The 15,697-nt window shown below is 37.5% G+C and overlaps 1 protein-coding gene across 2 annotated transcripts in view; it reads left to right on the top strand.

The window, feature by feature from the left end:
- Positions 1–15,697, top strand: part of ARID5B (AT-rich interaction domain 5B) — a 168,666-nt gene that overhangs the window by 72,687 nt on the left and 80,282 nt on the right. For both annotated transcript variants that reach the window (XM_016159175.2, XM_036222800.1), the window contains one exon: positions 7,442–7,672. In XM_016159175.2, the coding sequence (XP_016014661.2) occupies positions 7,442–7,672 (231 nt within the window). The remainder of the gene's footprint in view (positions 1–7,441; positions 7,673–15,697) is intronic.

Below are 15,697 nucleotides of genomic sequence, written 5' to 3'. Positions count from 1 at the left end.
TCTTGTGTGACATTTAAATTTGCCTGAGATGAGCCATATGGAAATAAGATGCAAAATTCTCAAGATGAAATCTCAAGTGGCTCCTGAATGTGGCTTAGAATTCAGTGACCGTTTGGGAGAACCTTGGAGGTGGAGCTGGCTTCCTTCCCAGCTGGATCATTTGGCAGTGTTTGGTTTTAGTTTAGCTTTGTATTTTTTTCTTTTTTGAGTGAGGAAGCAACGGTAAGGGAGGGCAAAGCTAATATTAGCATATTAATACATATTTTTATATTTGCTTGTCCATCTATTTGAAGTGGCTTGCTTTTGGAAACAGCTGGTTAAAACTCTGGGTTTTGCATTTGAAATATTCTTTGTTCTGTTTGCAAACATGCACTGATCTATTTTCCCACATTTCCTTTTTTATAAGTTCTCCAGTGATGTTTTTGTTGCCTATCCTGGGAAGATCTGTCTTTCCATTTATCAAAACAAATGGCAAGCTAGGGACCATTTAAAGCAGTTTTTTTAGTTAATAAAGCCAATCTTCTTGTTCTGTTATGTTAAAAGTACATTATCTTTTTATTGCCAGTTCTGTATGGCTAGGTCTGTTTTCTGTCTTAGCCGGCTCAGGGCTGCCCTCCTTGCTTACTGTGTAGAGAATTACAAAATCATTAAGGGTGGGGCAGTACCAGCTGACTTACAGTACAAACCATTTCTCAAAATAACCACAACAGTGCAATACTGATGTGTAATTTACGTCACAGTATGTTTTTATGAAATAGTTTGTGGCATTTTCATTTCTATTCCGGATGGAATCTTGTTCTCTCTCCCTTTTAATCAGGCATTTAATTTATTTTTATTATTAATATTTTCCACTCCTTATCTTGGCACGCCTCCAATTTAACAGCTTTGATGAGAAAAAAAAAATACAACCAATCCTCCCCCACCCCAACTCTTCAACCTCAGTTTAACTGCAAATGTATTTTCCACTTTGATGTGTACTAATTTTAGGTACTAAGTTTACTGCCTCAAGAGAGACTCAGAAATATGGTGGGACACATTACACATTTACACAGAATTGTAATCAGTAATTGATAAAGTTGATACACAACTTTGGAATTTTAAACACTTTCAACCAATTCAAACTATTTAGTTATATATACATACTACTGCATTTTTCTTTTACAAATGTCTTTCTGTATAATGTCCTGTAATTGGAACAGGAAATCATTGAGTAACTGTAAGATGAATAAGAGCACTTAGACTGAAAGGAAAATTACCTTCCGAGAAATTATATTCTTTTTTTTTCTTTCTCTTTCTTTTTCTTTTCTTTTCTTTTTCTATTTTTTTTGTTTGTTTGTTTGTCTGCATGTTACAATGTTGGTAATGATGGTAACAGCTGTACCTACTCTTATCTGTAGAATTTTCATACTTAGGCTTTCTGGAATTAAAAAAATTCATTTTCAGTAATAATCAAAAATAAATTGATGGAAAATAGGAAATGCCTAATTATGACAACTATTCAGTGTCACAACAGAGCAGCAATTAAGTGGAAACTTCAATATCATTGTCAATAGCAATAAGAATTGGAATAGTGCCAGGTATATAAAGTTGATGCTTTGCCTTGGTTGGTTGCTAGGAGCGCAGTAAAAAGTATAAAGCTTTGAGAAAGGAATGTCTAATGTAATAAAGTAACAGAAAGAAGCATAAATCATTGTAAGAACCTCTCATATTGATATTATTTTACTTAAACTGTCTCAAAAGCAGACATTAAGTTTTATAAAATGAACAAATCTATGTTTGTCTTTGAAGGCCGAGGGACATTGTGTCTCAAATGTAGCCTTTATACATATTTGGACTCTTTTAAGTGAAAAATTTTAAATGTTTGTTTCTACTGGCATCCAAATGCATTTGCCCTAATACGATTAAGAGAACTAAAGGGCAAAATACTTGGCAGATTTTTCAGTTGAGGTAATTAGGTGCAGGAAGGAACATGCATACTTTTTCCACCGGGCTCTATAAAATCCTGGTGCGAAGGGTTTTTTTTTTAAAGATTTTTTTTTTTTTAACTTTCTGATGTAAGAGGTAGATTATAGTGGTTTTCAGTAAGCATAATAGTGTGATATTTCTGAAACAAGCCTTGCCTCCTCCCCCCAGAATGAAAAAGAAAGTTATATTTCTAAATTGTTGTGTAAGAGATAAAAGCAAATTTCTCCTGAATTCATGTTTTCAGCTTTCTGTGCATTTGGCCACCATTATCTATTTTTTAAAAAATAGCATTATGGATATTTGAAAGTCAATGCTCCATTAATTCATTGTGTTTGCTATTTCATGCATCTCTCTTTGTACAAAGACAACTTGAGCAATGTGCTATTCAGAATGAATGCCTGCTCTTACCCTCTCCCCCCACCCCATCCCCACCCCCAGCCAAACTCTGAGGATTAAAGCAATGGTATACAGTTACTGTTTGAAAAGCTTGGGTGGAGCCTCACGTTATAATTACAGTTTCTCTGTGGAATTCTGTTTTGGACTTTGAAAATATATAAATAAGTGAAAAATTGACATTGCAAGAGGTTAACAAAACGTGTAATTATGATATAAGCGCAGGATTAGAGTAATTTTGGTTGAACATTACAAGCGGTGTACTTTAGGTATTAACTTTTAATGGGCAAAGTTCTTTTCATTGGAGTTGAAATGAGGTTTAGTAATTTTGGGTCTCTTATATTCCCTTTGAATATTTCATTTTAAAATAGGCATATTCATTTTTTTCTGGTGGAGGGGGGAATTGAAGAATGAGATGACATTTTAAGAGAATATCATAATTATGGTCTTAAATTTCAGTCTTTGGTACCAGCAATTTATTGCTGAACATTTTCTGTTGACAGAAATCAAGTAATGTATACATAACCCAACCAACTACAACTGACTACAGTGTATTAAAGGAAGATTCATTCCTTAGAGTAATTCTTTGATTTCTTTTCCTATGTGGGTGTGATTGAAAGAAAATCTTTGTTCCAAGAACACTTTGTCTATCTTTTGCTAAACAAACGTGCAATTTATCTATTCTTTATTCATTCTTAGACTTATCTGCTAGACCCATTATGAATTGGAGAGGGGAAAATGTCCTACACAATATTTATTGGCAGCCCCGTTTCATGGGTAACTTTGCATAGGAGTATTTGCTTATGTGTATCTGAAATGCATAAGGAGGAAAGAAGTAGCTGAGGAATTTAACTAAGAATTCTTGAAAAGGTTCTTTGGCTTTGTTTCTTAGTATACTAGGGCAAAATAAAATATGATAACTGTTAAACAATTTAATATTTTTGTAGCTATATCAAGAGTAAGTTAATATAATGCAAAGTCTTATTAGGAGGGAGTTAGAGGATTATAGAATTTTAGATCTGGAAACCTCTTCCAAATTCATAATTTTATACTCTAGTATACATGTTTTTCATATTAAGGTGACCACACTTTGTCTTGAGGTGGGAAAAAAGTCTTGAGGTAAATAAGTCTGTCTGCCTCAACTCCCAGGAAGAGACTCAGGGTGTCCTCTCTCAGTGAAACTTTGACCTAGATGAATTGTTGATTCTTCCAGGTTTCACCTCTACTCTGAAACTTCCCAAGAATGCTTTGTTCTCCTTCACAAGAGTCCTGACAATCTCACTGGCTTTCTCTGATTTTTGTAAACATTAAAGGCAGCTCCTCTAGGAATATCTAATTGTAAGATTGGAAATTTGCCTTTGACCAAACAATGCCAAAATTCTGGTTCAGATGGGTGGTTTTGTCCATAAGCAACAAAGTTATCATAATTTTTGTTTTGGCATCGCTGAGCATTGCCACATTAAACCAGGTCCCAAATGTGCCTCTGGCCTGTGAGTGTGGAAAGAGATTGGTGAGAAACAGGGGTTCTAGGCTTGCGCAAAAGAGAGTTGGCTTTATTTCTTATCACATGGATAGAAAATGGAAAGTTGAAATGCATGAAAGGTGTTTCAATAATGTTAAACAGTTACAATGGGAATTTCAGTGTTCCAAAATAATAACAAGCTAACTTAAACAGAGTAGAAGAATTCTGGTATATAACTGGCTGCATTCACTTGATATCAAAGTTTCACTTGATAAAACAGAAGTCTCATATTTTACTTGATCAGGGGCTACCATCTTCATCCCTTATAGTATAAATAAGTTAAACCTCTAAAAATAATCATAATGTTGTTGTTGTTATTACAATTTATGCTCATCAAATATAGAGTTAAAAGATTGATTTATAGTCTCACCTCGGTCACTTTCTAGTTCTTTGAAATCCTAGACAAGTCACTTGGGTATCTGGATCTCAGTTTTTTCATCTCTGAATTGGAAGATATTAGCAAGTAGTAATGCTCCTAATTGGGTTGTTGTGAGGAACAAAAGAGATATATTCTTTGAAAGACTTTTGTAAATTTCAGTGTTTTATCAGTAGTAGTATCCCTGATACTTTTGGTCAAGGGCTTTTTCATTTGCTGTCTTCTGTGACACCTGCAACAATCCTAGGATAGTGGCAAAAACAAAGGAATTTGGTCTTGTATTCTGTTTCAGGTACTATGGTGGCTGTATAGGAACACATACCTGAAAACTGAAACTGGCTATATATATATAGAAAATTGTTCAAGAGAGAGAGAGAAAGACAAAGAGAGCAAGAAGTCAAAATGCAAACTAAATAAATTACTATGAGTCTATGCAAAAAGCTAAACTCGGAGTCAGAGTTTCCTGGGCCCCAACCTTAGAGATTCTGAGACAGTGGTTTCTAATGAGACCCGGAGTCTGCCTTTTTACAAGCACCCTGTGTGAATCCAATGTGGGTAGTCCCAGGAGCACTCTTAGAGATATTGTATTCAGAGTGAATGGACATCGTAGGACGTATTTCATAACTTGTGATCAGAGGAAACTTGCTGCTTTTCTTCCAACAGGAAGAGAAGAATTCACGGCATGGCTAGTGTTTTTAGAAACTGCATAAAGAAAGAGGGATAACGGTTTCAAGCTAGGATGAGATAGAGAGAAAAGAAAAAAAGAAAGAGGCCATTTCTAAGCATAGAAGATAGCCAGGAAGCTGATTCCAGCCAGAGCAGAGAATTAGAAAGATGTTAGAAATGGCATCATCATGAAAAATGGTCAGTGAAAAACAGGAAAATGAAGGGATAGAAAGGAAGTGAAGAGGTCCCCGGAGTCTAGGTAACATCTTCTTCTATAAAACTAATTCTGAAGCATCCATTCTTTCTCCCTCATTCGACCTGAAAAGCACAACTTCCTTTATGTTATTTCAGGAATACTTGGAGAACCAGTACAGCTTCTGCCCCATCCCAGAAAGTCAATAGCATAACCAAGATAGAATTTTGGAACCAACAGGTATTTGCACAGTATTTACTACATACAGGAGATGGTACTAGGTGCTGGGTATGCTGAAATAAGCCCTGGGAATTCATAGTTATACTCTTCCCTCTCACCTTAGACAATCTTGGGCAAATCTTAGCCATTTTGGACAAATAGAGTGTAGTAATACAATTGACACATTGGAGTGTGCTTCTGGAACAGTATTTAGATACTCTGGAGTTCTGATGATGTTCGGCGAATATTTCCATGAAAACTTTTTGTACTTTAACTCTATAGAAAACACAGATTTGACTCAAAGTGTGAACTATTATCTCGATCTGCTGTAAAAATCTTGAACTAGCATGTCTGGAGACACATATCAGCATCTCAAAATTTCTTTTCATTGTAAATATATTTTGTTTTAATTAAGTGTGCCACCTGACAAAGTGGCCACTCACAAACCAGACAGGAGTCTAAGAAATATAAACTGTTAAAAGATGACATCCTGAAAGCAGCTAAACATCTCCATTCTTGAAGAAGCCTCCAGCCTGGGGAACTAAGTGAACATAATTAGAAATACATCTGGGTGTTGGCCTCCTATCTGAAAAGGTCACATGCACACCTTCCATTGGTACTGGTTATGTTCCATCATTATGTTCTGCCTTCACTTATTTGTCTCCCACTGGTTACCAGATGCCATGATAATGTTGGTATCCTTAACAACTATCTCGTGCAATTCCCTGCAGCATGGTAAGGGCTCAAAGTATTGAGTGTTTTCCCCTTTGGATAAGCAAGTAACCTATCTTGGAATTGCTTATGAATGCCCTGATGGTGTGGTTATGAAGAATGGTGGTGAACTGGGTCATGGAGCCTAACTTCACCTTGCCATTGTGCAGGTGGCAGGCTACCAAAGGGCAGTGTTTGCCGTTTTTCAAGCTTAAGATGAAAGAAAGATTCACCCATGCAGAACCTGGTTTTTATAAATAAGCACTTCAGATAGTAAAGTGTAAATAAGCATTAAGGTCATTGTGAGAGGGAGTTTCATTAAAGTTGCTGAAATGTTCTCCTGAGTTAAGTTGGTTCTGATAGAACTCTTTCACAAGGCTGCTTGGGGAGTTCTCGCAATGTGGTTCCTTGAAATGTGCCAAGTTACCAGATGGATTTGAGGAACACTAGAAGATAGGGGGTATGGGGTGGAGGGAGGACAGAGAAAAGTAGATGTATCAATCAAGTTGGGATAGATCATGCCGTAAAAACTAATAACTCCCAAGGCACAGTCTCACTTAAAACAAGAAAAGTTTTTTTCTTACTTTGGTTATATGTCCGTTCAGAGTCAACTAGGGACTCTGCTCCATCTCATTCTCACGCTAAAACCCAGACCGTCAGAGTTGCCACTACCTGAAACAGTACAGATGTCCAGAGCAAGGGGAAGAAGAGAGTGTGGTCAGTCAAACACTGCCTCTTAAAGTAACCACTCACTTCTGTCATATTTTGTTGACCAAAACAAGTCATGCAGCTACTTGACTCCAATGGGCCAGGAAAACCTGGTCTTTCCACAGGACCATAAAGTGAACCAGAAATATTTGCAGCACTAACAACCACCAGAGCAGATGACGATGCTCTTTAGACCTGGGGACATCTCCTAGGGGAGAGATGACCTTTTTAGTGCTGTCAGGCACAGAAAGATTATTTAATCCCCAAAAAAGGGCTATACCAGACTACAATGAGCATAAAGAAACTCAAAAAAATTCTTATTTTTTCCAAGATGATGACTTTATTGCTTAAAATATGTATTAGGTTCTTTCAAAACAGCATTCGATTCTGCTGCTTGCTGGTGACCCACACATTGCTTAATCTGTCTGTAAAGTCATCCCTCTCTTTCTTTCCTCCACTTTTTCTTTTCTCTACAGGTAGCCTGAGGCTTTTTGTGAATCTGGACTGGTGATTGGGGCTGGGAGGATTGCATTAGCTGGACTGTGATGAAGATGAACTGGTATAAGAATTTTGTTGACGACTACATTTTTAGTATGAAACCAAAAGGGATTGTTGAAACTCTGCCATGGCCATGATAATTCTTTGTTGGAGGGAAGAAAGTAATGGAAGTGTTTTCTTGTTTATCTAGGAGAGGACGAGGAAGAAACGAATGTGATAGTTCTCAGCTACCCTCAATACTGCCGGTACCGCTCAATGCTGAAACGCATCCAGGATAAGCCGTCTTCCATTCTAACGGACCAGTTTGCATTAGCCCTGGGTGGCATCGCAGTGGTCAGCAAGAACCCTCAGATCCTGTACTGTCGGGACACCTTTGACCACCCGACTCTCATAGAAAATGAGAGCATATGTGATGAGTTTGGTGAGTCTTTTTTTTTTTTTTTCTACATGAAACTTGCATGTGCGTGTCTACCTGTTTTCAGTTCTTGTGAAGAGCAGTGATGGGGAACAGGGCTTATTTTCACAAGCCTAATGTGCCACCCCTCCCCTCCCAGCCCCCAAATTATTGTGGTGTAAGGTGTCAGTCATTGTCTACTTGGCAGCCTCTGTTTATCAGGGTAAAAGATTATTACTTAGAATTTGTTGTTCAATATAGAGTCTGAAGTTGCTTGGTCAACCATAAAATTGGACTTTAAGACAGGAAACTTTCATGTTAGTTCTTTTTTTAAAGGCTTCAGCTATTCAGATATTGATTTTTTTGACTAATAAATCAATTTTCGGTGTTATAAGAAAATTTGAAAATGCACCAATTGTAACCATTTCAATACTAGAAGGTGAATAGATAGATGATAGATAGATACCCATACCCCGAATTTTTTCATATATAGATCCCTCTATATATCTATCTATATATCTTTATATATTCACCTTCGGTGCACAGTATGTAAAGGAATATATATATATTTTTAATAAATATCTCTCCATATGCATATAACTTTATACATTGTGCCTACCAAAGATGGATGTATACAAACATATCTTTATCTGCACCTCTGCCTAGCTGATCAACCATGTGTCTCTATGAGTAGAAGGGAAGGAGGAGAAGCTATATCATCAGTTTGGGAGACTTTGCATGATGCAGTAAATGACCAGAGGCAAGCCAAGATCACCTCTCATATCTTCATTTTCTCATCTGTTTGTTGAAGACATTGGGTCATATCTGTGGTTTTCAACAGGCTGGGCAAGGATAGCAGAATACCCTGGGGGTGATTTTTCAAAACGCCCATGTTCCCTGGAAATTCCTATATTTATAGAGGCATAAACAGCTCCCACCCTTGCCTTCCCCCTTTTCTGGGGATTGCCGCCATAGAGTGACCAATATGATGACTGAGCCTTGCTGAATTCCTCGTGGGTACCTGGATGAAGAGGTTGAGAATCCTGCCCTAAAAGGAGCACGGGGTCCCTTTGGGTGTGAATATTTCTCGATTCTGTTGGCTAACATTTTATCAAGGATCCCTAGTTTGCAGATTACTCAGTTTCAGATTATTCTGCTTAACCATCATGGCCTCAGCATGGTTTGGGGAGTCCACTGAGTCCTCTCCAATCCAATTATTCATGACTTTAGCAGCCCTGTAGCTGCTGCGGGAGAGATATTTTAAGAGGAGGGGTGAAGATGGGGGGATGAGGTATGCTGATCCAAGAAGGAAAAGAGAGAAAGAAGAGAGCGAGGAGGTACCACAGTTCTTTGGACATGACTTTTTTTTTTTTTTTTCTTTTTGCAAACTCTTTTCAGATGCCTTTCACAACTCTGGCTTGTCAAATGGCTGTCAATCTATAACAGGGTAATAGTGTTTATACAAGCTTTTTCCTTCATCTAAGAATAATTTGTCATATTTTTAATACTGAGAAAACCATTATATTCAAGTAGATAAATGGATGTATCCAATACATCTTAAAAAAAAAAAAAACCTTCTGTTTTCAGATCAGCATTTACAAAACTTCCCTTTTCAATACTTAGATTTTGAGTTTTTCTTCCATATCCCCTGCTTGCAAATCCCCCATCCTGCTTGCTGCTGAAGAGGTCTCTAAATTCTTGACACAAAATAAAATTCAAAGAATGGTTTCTCTCATTTGAGAGTATTCAAAATTAGAGTTTCACAATGTAATATAATGAAAAAATGTTCTAACCTTTTTGGCTAATTTAAGAGTTATTAGTCATTGAGTTTCAAAGCTGTCACATCTCGAATTGGTAATAGAAAGGAGTTCTAATTCAACAGTGATCACAATAGTTAAGAGTTACTAAATTAGCTTTAAATGTTCTCACAAACACAGGCATCTGATTTTTGAATGTTTTCCTGAACTTTCTTCTGGTATAGCTAATTTTAATGCTGTTTTTATTCTCCAGTCTCTTAAGTGGCAACGTTCTTTTGGAATAAAGGTATCTTTAAAGAGCTTATAGATGGCTAGTTTAATAATTAGAATATGATACTTTTTTTTTAGTTATATTTGTACTTCGAATAGTTTGTACTTCTTATAGTAAGTGAACAAAAAAAACCCTTATTTTGACCTGACTCGAACACCTTCACTGACATCCCTCCCCCACCTTCCACTTTTGGTCACGCTCTAAATTTACAGAAAAACCCTTTTAAACCTCCAACTGGTTGTATTAGAAATCAACATGAGTTAAAGGGTTTGTTAAAATGTGGGGTTGGGTTTCTCCAACCAACTAACAGTTGGTGGAAGAACATAAATTTAATTAGTGACTAGCATTAAACAAATGTTCCTAATATTAAACACTGCCAGATGACTGAAACACTTCTGTCAGATTACCGTGAGTGCCAGGGGGCCCACAGATGAATTTCTACACAGTATATATTCTGTACCACACGTTCGGTGACTTCAGTAATTGGTCAAATGTAATTTAGGTAACAGTATGCCTGGGCTGTAAAAATCAAATTTTATTAGCCATATCACCAGGTGGATGAATGGTAGAGCTGATGGCAAAGAGTTTATAGCATTTAGCAGCTACACCTTTGACACATGAAATTCATAAATTGCCATAAAATACCTCCAAGGCCCTTCTCAAAAGGACAGTGTCTACTTTCCTATGATTAAATAATGTTTATTTTATTAACTAATATATTTTTTGCTTTCTTCTATTAAATGGGATTATGGAGTAGGGCTGGGACGGGGTCCTCAAAAGATAAATAAAACACAGTCCCTGCTTGTTTTGATGATTTAAAATCTAATTGGGGAAGACAGGATTAACACACCTGAAAGGTTAACTAATGTTACTAGAAAGTCTGTGATTAAGTAGTTGATGAGTGTTGCAGAAAGCAAGTACAGTAGGAATTTTGCGGTGGGTTGGGCCTAGGGAGGTAGAGTGGCTGGAGATGGTGATCATGGGGAGGGATCAGGGCAAGCCTTATGGCAGGGCTGTCTGGTTTTAAAGGATAAGGAAAGAGGTTATCAGAAAACATTTAAAAATATCTAGATCATTTAAAATGTATGTCCAGACTCTCCGTGCTAGGAATGGCTGCCTTCTCTTGTGTCAACTGTTGGCCTCTCTTAGGTTTGTTTGCCCTTAGCACCACCGTCAGTGGGCTTTGCCCTCTAGGTGGGTTTTATAAATGGCTTGATGCCTTCTCTACCCGGGGACACGCATGTGAGTTCCAAGGACCAAGGTTGGGATGAACCTAGGCGGCGGCTCTGTTTCTGGAACTGAACGTTCCTTCCTGGGCTGGGAGGCCCCACATTTTCTCCGTGTTCTATACAGCTTACTTGCATTCCCAGGATTCATCTCTGAAAATGGGCTTTGCTCTGCGTGGAGACCTCGCCTAACTGCCCAGATACCTCCTCCCTCCCCATTGTTACAATGTTGTCCACTGAATAACAAGTTTAATTGAATAATAAAAGTAAGGCATTGAAATCTACCATGAATCCCTATAAATAAATTCTCCATAGAATTTTATGAAGCTATTAATGAAAAGTTTGATTAGAAACTATTAAAGAAAAATAGAATAGATGAAATTTCATCATTTAGTCCCATATTACAGTAGTGTCATTCTGATTTTTATTTACATTGTGAAATTCAGAATAGAGTAAATATATCCTGGTTTTAATTAACTATCCTCCTTACTTGGGAAAGGTTATTTTAGGCTTGAAGGGTTTTGATAGCATACCATCTGCTTTCTTTACTGCATTTTATTCAAGTCCTTTCCTTGCTTACAGCAGTGTGCAATGTCTAAACCTATGACATAAGCATAAATTGAATCATATTAATGGTAGGTGATTGAAAAGCTTCGGCCTCGACATCCTGCCCACATTCTTCCATCTTGTCAGTTACAATGCTCTTAGAGGCAGTGTGCTCTTCTCTTAGCTCAAGAGAACTGGCTATTTTTAAAACTAAAGCAACGAACTCCCTATTAAAGCGTTATGAAAACTGGTTGCATTGCACATGTAGTTAGGAAATGAGATTATAAAAACATGAGAGAAAGTGACATTATAAATGACAATTTTTTTTTTCTACAAGTCTTTACCCTATGCATAATTCCTGCCCCCACGGTCCTGTTATAATCTGCTAATATAAGGCATTCTCCAACAGTCCCTCGCCTTTCTTTTACCTCTTTTTATAATTTAGTTCCTCTTTAGTAAAGCACATACTGTTATTTATATTGTGTTATTGTCTGTGCTGTAGAGAAAACACACACACGTAAACATTTTGTCTATTTTTCCTGTAGAACAATAAAATGTCCACCAGTTTGTAATGCACAATGTTTACATTAATATTGCATAGATTGATTTCACATGTGCAGAGTGTTGACAGCTACAGTCAAACAGAGGCACACACAGTACAGTAAGTAAATGGATAACTTTAAGGTATGGCTTCTATCAGAGAGATGTAAGGTGGACCCAATATGCATAAATGAGATGATGTCAGTCCTTAAAAACGGATAAAACTAAATGAATTGAGATACGTTTTGTTAAAAAAAAATACTAAAGCATACAGTTTATTTCAGTCTGAATTTTGAATTATAGAGACATAAGTTGTGCTTCTAAGTTTTTGGGAGTTGTAGGGTGTGTGTTTGTGTGTTTCTTGATTAAGGAATGGGATAGCATTAAAGGATAATGGTAATTCACCTGAAAAGAACAGAGATGAGATGATTTTGTTCCCCGTGTGTGGAACATCATAATCTCTGACCTTCAGGGAGAAGAAGTTGGCTACGTAAATATTTCAGAAATAGCCCAGGTTTAATCAAGGCTCAACTGATTCGCTGTGCCTCTAGGTGAGTGACATAAGGTCCCTTACTTGTCCTGTGTTAAAATCAAGCAGTAACGAACAGCCCACTCAGCAGGCTTAGAATAAGTCTGTATTAACTTGATTAAAAAAAAAAAAAAAAAAGTCCTCTTGATAAATGAAGATTCTCTACTGTTTCTATCAGATTGTTAAACCTTGGACAACTGGTCATCTAAACAGATTTTATTCTTTAAATAATAAATTATTTCCCTAAGGCTCCATGACTCTTACTAGATATCTTAATGAGAAAGAAAAGTTTTCTACTTTTTATAATATTTTAAAGAAGCTTTTCTGGCTCAGAAGTGAACTTTCCCTTTGCATTTTCTTGTTGGATAAAATAATGACATTATAGACAAAAGAAGAAAAAGCAAAGAGAGGGAGGGAAACAGAAGAGAGGACAAAACTTTGACTTAGAAAACTGAGGACGTATAAAACTATTTTGAAGCATAAAAGACAAGCTGGACTCTGCCTCTTCCCCTCTAAACATCACATGTTTTTCCGGAATTGAAAGGAAAGGCAGTTGTTTTGTTAAGGATCATGGGAATTTATAAGTGAGTAAACATTTTTTTTCTCGCCAAAGTAGGTTTCATGGTCACAGTGGATTTCAATGATCAGATGGCTTTGTTCCTGGCCCATGTCCACATTCAGATTTTTGCTGCCTGCCTGGGGTGCCCACCGATCTCCCAGATGATAACAAGGCAGACATTTCTCTCTAATTGAAGCCAAGTGAGAAAGGAGTTGTGCCTCTTTACATTGCTGTTTGTGCAAAAGACTTAACCCACAGAGATCTCACTTTGGAGGACTGCTTTGTCCTGGAACTTTTCTGGAGGTTCTGTTTATCATTAGAGAATAGACTAACTGAGACCATTCTTGGTACCTTCTTTTTATTGCATGTACTGCCAAAGTAGAGACAGAGTGAATGTTAAGTTCATCAGACAACATAGTAAACTAAACCCAAATAAATCTGCTGGTAGAGGTGTGTCAGATGTGCTCTGTAATACATGTAACGATTAACATATGGCCTTGGCTTTGAGGACAATAAGACACAAAGAGGGCTGGGGAGCAGACTTCCTTGGGCAGAGGCATTGGAAGCTAGGGTACCGTCCATTTCTCTTGGGGGTTAATGAAAAAAATTATGTTGCTACTGTAAATTAATTTACAGTCATGATATATGGAATGGGTTGGATTAGTGGGTTTCCCTTCTATTTTTGGAACTAGAAAGGATACTTTAAAATAACTCTGGACTCCTTTTGTAGCTGAGTGGACTCAATGGATTATTAAAAACTATTTGGACTCATGAGTACAATAAACTCTTGTTCACCCCAGAAGAAAGGATCTGTGTCTATATTGGCTAATATTTCACCTAGCATTTCATCTAGAAAAGCAAGAAAGTTATATCCCATTACATTAGCAAGATCAACATATTTCTCTCTAGGCTGAAGTTGATATTTTTGTCAATTAAAAAACATACACATACAAACTATAGGAAAGCCAGATCATCAAAAAAATCACAGGCAGAGTGCTGGGTGGGGGTAGGGATGGTGGAATGAGGTTCAGGATAAGTCTTTAGTCACTGGATTTTTAAAATCCTCCTGATGAATGAAAATTCTCTCCAAATCCCTTCATTCTATCCTGTCATGAGAACTGGATTGATTTAAGTTCAATCCAGTAGGTGGACTGTAGGTGAGGCTATCCGAGAACGCTTAAGAGTCCGACACAGTGCCTAATGCTGTGCCCTTAATCCATTCATGCTTTTCACCAATATCTCTTGCATACCTACCATGTGCCAAGTCCTTTTCTGGTTCTCGTGCCCACCATTGTCAACGAGACAGAAAATTTTCTCACTCTTTAGGAACTTACCCTGTAGTATGTGGGTAAAGGAGTGGCACAACGCAGGTAGCCACAGACCAGACTTCACAGATATAGACCATACCTTACAGGGTTGTTGTGAAGATTAAATGAGTTAATGACTTAAAGCACTGAGATGGTACATGGTAAATGCTACTTAAGTACTCATTGTTGTCCAAGTCTTCTTATACTCTTACACTACCTAGCACAACCTTAACCACATATTGGGGTCCATAGTGATTCTTAAGAAATCACCCACAAAATCATTTCATACCTGTACAGACTGCTGGGAATAATGAGGTATCATTTGCTACTAAAATTCATTCAACGTTTGCTAATTCCAGAAAGACTTGTTTGTCCTTTTGCATGAAAAGTGTTTCTCCAGATATCATGGGTCTGGCTCCTTCTTATCATTCCGTCTGCAGCTCAGATGTCTCCTCCCAGGGAAGCCTTCCCCTTTGCACAAGTCCAGCTCTATCCCATCACCCAATGTAGAGTTATCTTCCTATAACACATCGCTATCTGAAATTAACTTTTATATGTGTTTCTCTATATACGTATACTATGTCTCCCTCCTCCCCACCCATGCTATAATGTAAGCTCTTGAAGAGCAGGCAACTTTTCTATCTTGTTCACAACTATGTGCCCAGGAACCAGAAGAATACTTGGCACGTAGAAGATGTATAATAAACATTGGTTAAATTAACGAATGGATACTTGCATGCTGTGTGTCAGTATCATCGTTCTCCCTCATTTTACAGATAAGAATACTTAAGCACATCAACGTTATACATCAAGTGGCAAAACCAGGACATGAATCTGGACAGTCTTGCTCTACATCTAAGCTCTTAACCATTACACTAGATTACCTCCTACCATGGACCTAGCTCAGAAAGATCTTCCAGTCTCTCTGAGATCAGGCTGGCTAGAAACAGATAACTGATCTTCAGGTCTCTGGATAATGAATGCGTAATAGGTTCTGCAAGATTTAGAGAGCTTGTTGCGTGTTGGCATGTTTAGGAAAGGAATGACCATAAAGATTCAAAATCTAAAAACCATTTCATGCCAGCCACTATCCTCTCTTGTCTCTATTACCCCAGTCTCCTTGCTTTAGCCCTTGCTGTCCTTTGGTCTCTTTTCAATGAACCAACCAGAGTGATCACTTCCCTGCTCAGATCTTCCAGTGGCTTCCAATCTCAGAGAAGCAGATGTGAATATAAGGCCCTTTGAGAACTGAAACTATTTAGAAGTTGAATGGGGCAAATAGTAAGCTGCCCTGTGTTCTTGGAGACTCTTTTTAAG

The sequence above is a fragment of the Rousettus aegyptiacus genome, unplaced genomic scaffold (assembly GCF_014176215.1).
Source record: "Rousettus aegyptiacus isolate mRouAeg1 unplaced genomic scaffold, mRouAeg1.p scaffold_m13_p_6, whole genome shotgun sequence".
In the NCBI taxonomy this organism is placed as follows: domain Eukaryota; kingdom Metazoa; phylum Chordata; class Mammalia; order Chiroptera; family Pteropodidae; genus Rousettus; species Rousettus aegyptiacus.
This window is presented reverse-complemented; position numbering and strand designations above follow the sequence as displayed.